At 34.4% G+C, this 9,505-nt stretch overlaps 1 protein-coding gene across 3 annotated transcripts in view; it reads left to right on the forward strand.

The window, feature by feature from the left end:
- Positions 1–8,953, forward strand: part of SLC38A9 (solute carrier family 38 member 9) — a 78,102-nt gene extending 69,149 nt beyond the window's left edge. For all 3 annotated transcript variants that reach the window (XM_039244538.1, XM_039244539.1, XM_039244540.1), the window contains 4 exons: positions 1,330–1,443; positions 2,937–3,085; positions 7,432–7,521; positions 8,707–8,953. In XM_039244538.1, the coding sequence (XP_039100469.1) occupies positions 1,330–1,443; positions 2,937–3,085; positions 7,432–7,521; positions 8,707–8,872 (519 nt within the window). In that variant the 3' untranslated portion in view covers positions 8,873–8,953. The remainder of the gene's footprint in view (positions 1–1,329; positions 1,444–2,936; positions 3,086–7,431; positions 7,522–8,706) is intronic.
- The last annotated feature ends 552 nt before the right edge of the window (positions 8,954–9,505 follow it).

Consider the following 9,505-nt stretch of genomic DNA (forward strand, 5'->3'; position numbering starts at 1 on the left):
TGAAATGGACCCTAGGCTTCATGAACTAAAGAGAAAAGTCTCTGAAAGCCCCCTGGAGTTTTGGTAAGCCACTCCTTCTAAACAATTAGAAGCTTTTTGAGAATGCTAGAACCGACCTGTATAATCCAAGCTCCTGTAGCTTCTTAGGCCTGTCTACCATGTAATTCAGGGTAGGGGATCCCTGGTTTATTTTCAAGCTGATTGATTGTCTACTTAGGCCTAATCTTAGGATTTCTCATAGCTTGTTACTTACTTTTTAAGTGAATTTATCAACATTCATGTTTATAACTTTCTACTATTGCTCAACCCATTTAAGGAGAAGAGTTGTCCAAAAGATCAGTAATGTTCCTTAATGCCAAATGTTCACTTTTCTTATTGTGTTATCAAAACTAAAGGAAAATTGTATATAATTTTTTTCTTATCTGTTTTCTTAGCTTTCAAAGCAATTTGTGTTTAAAATGAAAAATGAAGAGGCTTCTTGCCATAATTTAGTTGTGCTGAATTGTTTGGCTGTAACTTTAGTGGTGATGGAGACCAGATTCGTGAGCTGTGGGATCTGTTCTGTTTGGATCTGACAGCTGGTTGCGTTAAATATCTCGGAGCTCTTTACTTCACATGGGAGTAGGAGGTCAGGAGTGTAGGAGCAGCCATGGAAGAAAGCAACCCACTTTATTTAATGTGCTGCATTTGTTTACTGCATCCAGTAATAACATTGTGCAGCTGTTTGAACAGCTGCCTTTTGATTTCCTTTTTGTTTACTGTTTAGGTTTATTAAGCTTGTCTTTGATACCTGCTTACTGTCTGCCTTTAACTAGCATTTCTTTTTTATTAAATATATTTTTTAATGTGTACCGGTTTCTTTCAGCCTAGGCATGCTTTGATGGTTTAACCAAGTCATTTTACTAAAAGAAAAAAATTTTTTAATTCTGTTGGTCATACTGAAGGTGGCTTATTTTTGCTTTCTTCTTGTCCCTTAACTTTATTATTTTTAGTCAAATATTTTTATAATTTGATAAATAAATTACCTTATAAATTAGTCATAATTTTTCATTAAGCCACCACTTATGTTAATTTACTAAATCTGCCAACTTGTAGCTTAATCTGCATGCTCCAAAATAGTGGGAAAAAAAATCAGATTAGTTGTAAAACATATGAATTTTGTTTGATCTAGTTTCTGTGAACAGCTTAAATACCTAGAAGGCACATACAAACACACATAGCAAAAAGATAAATCTTGTATTTATTTGTCCATTTTCTTACTTAGTCTATTCAGGCAGACTTAGCTGAAAATTTATTCAGTATCATGGGAATGTTGTTGTCTTTTTACAGGTGAGGGACTTGTCCATTGCTTATATGCTGGTGACATTAACCTACCTCTATATTGGAGTCCTAGTTTTTGCTTCATTTCCTTCACCACCATTAACCAAAGATTGCATAGAGCAGGTAAGGCACTAGGTACCCTCTCTTTGTGGTTGTTTACACATTCATATCTGCAGAGCAGGCAAAGTGAGACAGTAGCAAGATGCAATACCAGACAGACCTGGGTTTGAATACCATCTCTACATGTGAGAATTTAGGCACCTTCCCCACCCTTTCTGAACTTCAGTTTTCTATTCCACGAAGCAGTATAATACATACACCATAGATTTTTTAAAGAGATTCTTGAGAAAGCATACTGCATGCTGTCCTCTTGTGGTACTCAAATAGATGATTCCTACTATGTGCATAGTATTAGTCTTTGTTTGGAAAATTGTTACTCCTGCTATTCATGAATTTATAAAACCTCCACTGAGAATGCATTCAACCCCTTAGTTTGCAAAGCCCAGATCTGGAAATGTCCTGGGTAATCTGGTGTCTTCACTCATCAGTTCCTAATGATAGTTCTGACACTCATTTTGTGCCGCATGGCAGCCAGTAAAACAAAGAAAGATTATTCGACAATTAAAAAGAGAGGGAGAGACAAAGAATAAAAGAAAAAATTACCAAAAAGTTGCTATAAGTAACACTTTCTTTGATTTGACCCATCATAAATTTAGGAATAGTATAGTTTCTAGTTTAATGTGACTGATGAATTTCTTACAAAATAGCATTTTACAGATGACTTTTTTCCTAGTCCAAAGAAATTTCTCCAATAAGAGTGTTGTGGAATATGCAGTGTAATTTTTTATGGATGAATTATAAGAGTTATTTCAGCATGATAACATTAATAATGTTCTCATCTTTATAAGAGAAGTAAGTTTGAGTTATTACTGTTATGATAGCTTGAAATGTTCTTCTCTTGATTTCCTTGATTCCAGAAGTTCTTTGGCAACCAGATGCTTGCTGAAAATTCCCCCAATGTGAACAATCCCGTATAAAGGCCACTCCTTTGGGAATAGGAATAGCTATGGTATTTGTATTTGAAAGGAAACCAAAAAGTTCTGATTAACTTTTTTTTGAGATGTCAAACTAAAATGGATAAAATCATGAAAGGAAATAAAAATAAATCCTTCTTTTAGCTATAGCCTATTAATAGTAATAATTCAAGGTGATCTGTAGTGAAGGGCAAGGTTTTCTTTGTCATTTGTTTTAATGTCAGATCATTTAAAGACTGATACTTTTCTAAAGTCGAATAAAAATGCAGCAATAACAAACTTCTGTCTAAGTTTCTAAAGACCTTATTTCACTTTCTGTACTTGGTTCATTGAAGAATAATATTTCATAAACAGTTTATGGATGAGCAAACCACATTTTGAGAGGCACCTATGTTCCAAATAAGCAACAGACATTCCATTTTATAAATGTGTACATACTGAATTGATTTTTAACATTACTTTATTATCTTTCTTGGATTAGAATTTTTTAAACAACTTCTCTAGCAATAGACATTCAATTTTATAAATTTGTATATACTGAATTGATTTTTTAACATTACTTCATTATCTTTCTTGGATTAGAATTTTTTAGACAACTTCCCTAGCAGTGACCTCCTGTCCTTCATTGCAAGGATATTCCTGCTGTTCCAGATGATGACTGTATACCCACTCCTAGGCTATTTGGCTCGAGTTCAGCTATTGGGCCATGTCTTCGGAAACATTTATCCTAGGTAAGGGCTCTTCTCTTGACCAGCAAGATGTGCCAAGCAACAAATAACTGTGCAAACAGGTCAGTTTAAAATGTGACTGATCCTTTTGCTATAAAAATTTGCCTAATGAAAATGGTTACAAAGCTGTAGGTCACTGGTGTTCTTTTCCCTGAAGAGCTTTAAAATTAGAAGCTACTTCCTTGTCCAGATTGATTTAAAGTTAATCCCCTCTAGTATAGTTGTATTAGCTCTGATACCAGGTGTATTTATCTTACTTTATTTACACATTGCCAAGAAGTTAATAGTATATAGTACCTGTATTGGCAATGTATGGGTAATAAGCAACTCTTTTAATTTTTGATTATTAATATTTACTCATATATTTATTAGCATTCATGCATTAAATAAATTTTTTAATGTTTATTTATTCTTGAGAGAGAGACAGAGAGACAGCACATGAGTCAGGGAGGGGCAGAGAAAGAGGGAGACACAGAATCCAAAGCAGGCTCCAGGCTCTGAACTATTAGCACAGAGGCTGATACACGGCTCAGACTCACAAACCATGAAACCATGACCTGAGCCAAAGTCAGATGCTCAACCAACTGAGCCACCAGGTACCCCTAGCCACTCATGCGTTTTTACATAAATCATAGTTATTTAGAATTGAAGGTAAGATATATAACAGGTTTAAATTCCTATTTGTTCCTGTAACCACTGCTGTAATTTTCAGTCTCTTCCTGGTGATGGAGCAGTTTTGAGTCTTTTTGAAAATCTGTTCAAAGCTAATCACCCTCATCCAAGAGAAATTTTCATAAACTGCTTCAGTGTTTCCCTGGAACTTCATGCTGGATTCCTGGTTAACTCCTACTAACATTAAGTTTTAGTATAGATTCATCCTTGTAAAAAGTACCTAATACTGACCTATTTTACTTGAAATAAATGGTTTTAAATGAAGAAAATTTTCAGATAAAAAATTTTGTAATAACATTTATAGTAACTAGCTAAAACGAGTCTTCATCAGTTCTTCTCTAAAGTGAACTGATGCAGTCTTTTCCCTCATTAACTAAATAATTAATATAAATATGATGTTTAAAAACAGAAAACCTTTAAAAGCAAAAGTCAAGAGGCACCAGGTCTCTAGCATTGACAGTAGCAACAGCTGCAGTTCTAACATTGCTCATCTGGGAGGTTGGGTTTCAGTACTAATAAAACTCCTATTGTGTTCATACCCTGTGTTGTATTTACATTCACCAGAATAAAATAAATACAGTGAAGTCATAGATGAAAAAAATTCTATGTAAATGCATTATTCCTGTTTTCTGCCATTATTTTACATAACTGTGGCTATTAGAATGTTTTTTTCTTCTTGGAAACAGTCTGGAATTTCCCTTTCATGTTCACATTACATTTCTTTCTCTACCACCAAGAACACACTACCATTTACCCTACAGTTACAAGTCCTCTACAGACTGCATGATTCAGAGCATACTTTTTGAGCTCAGTGCCTCCTGTTTACTCTTAAGTTTATTGAGAACCCCCAGTGACTTTATTTAGCTTATGTGGGTTATATCTATCAATATTTAACATATGAAAAATTAAAACTGAAAAAATTTTAAATATTAGTGAATTTATTTTAAAAGCAATAATAGGGATGCCTGGGTGGCTCAGTCAGTTGAGCATCCAACTCCGGCTCAGGTCATGATCTCACACTCCGTAAGTTCAAGTTCCACGTCACGTCAGGCTCTGTGCTGTTAGCCTGCTTCACAGATATTACGAAAGTGGATTTGATATTATAAGGAAGTGTGTCAACATTTGGAAGATCTATGGGTAATGGATCCAAAGTGTAAGACAGACCAATGGGTTATAATATAAATGAAGCCTGCTCTGGAGCCTGCTTCACGTTGTGTCTCCCTTTCTCTACCCGCCCCCCCAAAAGTAAGTAAACATTAAAAAAATTGTTTTAAAGCGATATATAAAACCATTACTTGTTTTAAAATGACATATTTATGAAAAATAATTATTTCCAAAAAAAGCTTTTGTTTTACATATGCAAAACTTTTTAAAGTTTCGTTTATTTAAGTAATCTCTACACCCCACATGTGCTCGAATTCACAACCCTGAGACCAAGAGTCACATGCTTTTCCAACTAAGCCAGCCAGGCGCCCCACATTTTCAAAACTGATTTGCTAGTAGATAATTGGATTCTTCTATCTTCTGCATTCAGTCTGTTACAATATGTTGTTTTCATTAAAATCTATGAAGAAAATCTACTCTCACATAGACATGTTGTTGGAAAAAGAGTCTTTTAATAGCCTTTTCAGATTATTGTGAATACTCTTCTTTGATACTTTGCCAAACCTTAACAAATGGTGGTTTCTTATAAGTTAGTCGAATCAGAAATTCATTTATATTAAAACCCATTGGTCTGTCTTACACTTTGGATCCTTTACCCGTAGATCTTCCAAATGTTGACACACTTCCTTATAATATCAAATCCACTTTCGTAATATCGCCACCAGTTTCACCATAAACCTCTTTAAATATTGAAAAGCTGTCAAGCTCAAATTTTTATCATTGGCAACACATACTACTAGTTGTTTTCTTTGAAGTGACAAGCTCATAAGCCTTCATTTTTAAGAAAATGTTTGTCAATACCGGAGTCTGAAGAACCACAGTGTGTCTGCCTTTCAAGTAAAAATAGCATTCCTTGGAAAGAAGGGCTAGGTTGCCCTCTGGCTCAGTTGCACAAGTAACTTTTCTTCAAGACAGCCATTGTACTTCACTGTGTACAGCAGATATGCTGTATAATGTACTTCCTGTTTGATGACACAGAATAGCAAAAAGATGTGTGTTCAAAATATGAGATTTAGTAAAACTAATAACTTACTTTTTTGAAGGACAGTTTGTTTGAGAGTATTTCACACAAAAGCATACAGTATAGAATACACATGGGTGCAAGTACCTCTATCTGTGCTAAGGGAATAGCAGTTTTACCTTCAATTGCTTTTGCAAAGCAAGTAATGTCTTTTAAGATTTAAAATTAACTTTTACCTCAGTGACTTCCTGAAAAGGTATTGGGAACTTCGCTGGGGTTTGCGGTTTCATTCTGAGAACCACTTCTTTGGAAAATACACAACGTTGTTTCCTTTTAGAAAACAGAAATAACAAGAGACAGAGCCATTATCTCAAAGCTCTGGAACAATTGTAAAGTTGGGGTTTTTGGATAAATAGTAAGATCTGGAAGCCTGAATATCTTTGTAATTCATCAGGATGCATGACTAACTACTTATTTGTGTAAATATTTTTCCTTATTCTCTGTAATCTTTATTGGGGATTAATTACCCTCTGATAAATTGGGCTTAGAAGAGAGCTTTAATGTATAAATTTGGCTTTTAAAAATCAATTGTTTGGGAAATGGAGTTATTTCTTGAGCATCAAATATGTGTACATTTTTTTTTTTTTAGTTTATTTATTTATTTTGAGAAAGAGTGAGAGAGAGCCACATGCATGGGAGGGACAAAGAAAAAGGGAGAGAGAGAATCCCAAGCAGGCTCCACGCTGTTAGCACAAGCCCGATGCAGGGCTTGAACTCCCAAACCATGAGATCATGACCGCCAAAATCAAGAGTCAGATGCTTAACTGCCTGGGCCACCCAGACACCCTGCATTAGTTTTCTATTCATTATTTTCTATTCACTGAATATCTTTACGTGATGCAATCTGAAGAATGAACACCTAACCATTTTGCATTTTCCCTTAAAGTAAATAAATACTTTACAGAAAAATACATAGGAAGTTTGTTAAATACAGAAAAGAAGAAAAATGATCCCAAATCCCAAATCATAACACAATTATTACTGCCTTTTCTGTGTTTACAGATTTTCTGTAGTAAAAGTCTACGTAGCTTTTTTCCAAGTTGCCTAGATGACTTTTTACCATCTAAATAACAATGATAAGTTATTTTGAATAATTTTTAATACATTCCATGAAGTAAATTATTACCTTGCTATATATCTAGGATACTTCTGGTTTTGCCACAGATATCTTGAAGTTAATGGCTTTTTTCATATTTTTGTTTGTTAAGAAATTCCAAGTGGAATTATGGATCAAAGAGTATGAACTCTGATACACCCTACAGTTTGTTCCAACAAGTCTTAACCTATTCATATATTTACACAAAAGGACTAGGGTCACTGTCCCGTCACCAGCATTGAGTACTATCGTTGCCTTCCATTTTTGCTGTGATTTTATTGTCAAGTTTAAGACATTCTCATTTTAAAGAGGTTAATAATGAATTTTACTCATATTAATGGTTATAATTTGCCTGTTTTTATTTTTATCTTTTCTTCCAAATTCCATGACTTCTAGCATTTTCCATGTGCTGATTCTTAATCTAATTATTGTGGGAGCTGGAGTGATCATGGCCTGTTTCTACCCAAACATAGGAGGAATCATAAGGTACAGCCTGTAAGGAAACTGTGCCCCTTCATATATTGGCCTTTATTTCTATGGTTTTCCTGCTGATACTGTCGTTGTTGTTAATTTAATTGTATGAAATTCTTGTATTTAAAACTGGTAACATTCAAATGTAGTTCTCTGGTGTCAGTTAAGGTGCTCATTATCTTCCATCATTGCTTCTTCTTGATTCTACAAGCACCTTTATCCTTTGGGCATCTTTCCCCTTCTCTTTTTCTTTTTCTCATCATTTTTTATACCTTTTTCTCTTTATCCAAATAAAACATTTTTAATATAAAATCTATAACTTCCTGGAGTACCTGGAGGTCTCTAGTATGTTAAGGCTGTATTCTAACATTTTAAATCCATTTTTACTCAAGAACATGTTTCATTGTGAGTTGGAGTCCAAAAGTAAGAATTGAGATGGGAGTTTAGATCCCCGTCTAAAATTTTCTCTAAAAATGTTGTGATGGGTTGAGAATTTGGGGAGTAAAGTTGTGACCTCAAATTCTCATGGAATACTGGGATTTATAATGATCTGGTTTCTCTTCTTTGACTACAGAAAGCAGGGCTGAGTCACTTTTTTGAAGACCCTTACCTAAGAAAGTAGCAAGGATCAAAAGGAGAGAGCATTAGCCTGTTGCTTGTTGAATATAATGGATTTACAGGTTTCTTTCTGTTAAGCTAAGGATAGGGTAAGAAAAAAGAAAATACAGGTCTGACAGTCTTTTGTTGAGGTATTTTTGTTACTATCTTTGATAATTATGCTGAACACCACAGAGATACTCATCTGTTCCTGTTCTCAAGCAGATGCTAGCAGTCCTTCAAAAACTCAGAATGCATAATTAGTTTATAAAAGATCAAAGATAGGAAGCCTGTCTCCAGATGTTTCTGAGGAAGCAGCCACAAACATGGAGACACAGAAGAACTATGGAGATTGGAAAGATGCATTAAAAACCCTGTCAAGCAGATGCTATAAAGATGAACAGGAAATAATATTTTATATTAACTTAGCAAGTAAAATATTTTCAACTCACATGCTTTTTGTCCAAAGCAACTGAATCAAAAATAATTTTGTTGCAGTAGTAGACTGAAAAAGGCTTAAACTGTACTCTATTTACCTTCATTGTAAATCAGCAGAAACAAAATGCAAGATGAATAATAACCCAGTAAGTTTTTATTTTGCAGGTATTCAGGAGCAGCATGTGGCCTGGCCTTTGTATTTATATACCCATCTCTCATCTATATAATTTCCCTCCACCAAGAAGACCGTCTGACATGGCCAAAATTGATCTTTCACGTTTTCATCATTATTTTGGGCCTGGCTAACTTGATTGTTCAGTTTTTTATGTGAAATACTCAATGCTTTCTCAAGATCTTTCATGGTATTTTGAACTTTGACAACAGTTCCACATAAATTCACTTGTAAATGGTATTATTTCTGTAATTCTAAATGTTTTCCTAAGATAATTTGAAAAAAAAGGGAAATAGAGGTCCATTAATAAGTAATTTTGATTAGTGGAAAAAGGGGGCAATGATCTTTATCTCTTTTCATATTCACCACCCCTCCATTTTCACTGTCTTTTATGAATACAATTGCAAGCGTTTAGGAAAAATCACGCTGGTTTTTGCTTTTACAGATTTAAGGTGCATGGGTTTATTTTGACTACAGTAAAGATTCTCAGGGTGTCGCAGCAGCTATTGCCAGATGCTATTTCTGTTTTATGTTTCAGTGTATTCACTTTTATTTTATTACTTGCTAGACCATTTCTCCAGTTTGTCCAAACATTTACTGTTTGAGACAGTAAACCAAATACCTCATTTTTATAAAGAAATCCATGGCATCAGTGTTAATAGAGTGAACTCTTGACCGCATCCTTAATCTCTATTTGAAAGAGAAAGAATGTCAGTATGTAGGCTCTGTGATCATGAAACTTACATAAAATAAAAGAACTGGGAGAGTTTATTGCTGTCCGACTCCTTTTGT

Source organism: Hyaena hyaena, unplaced genomic scaffold, assembly GCF_003009895.1.
Source record: "Hyaena hyaena isolate Hyena2069 unplaced genomic scaffold, ASM300989v1 scaffold_241, whole genome shotgun sequence".
NCBI classification, from domain to species: domain Eukaryota; kingdom Metazoa; phylum Chordata; class Mammalia; order Carnivora; family Hyaenidae; genus Hyaena; species Hyaena hyaena.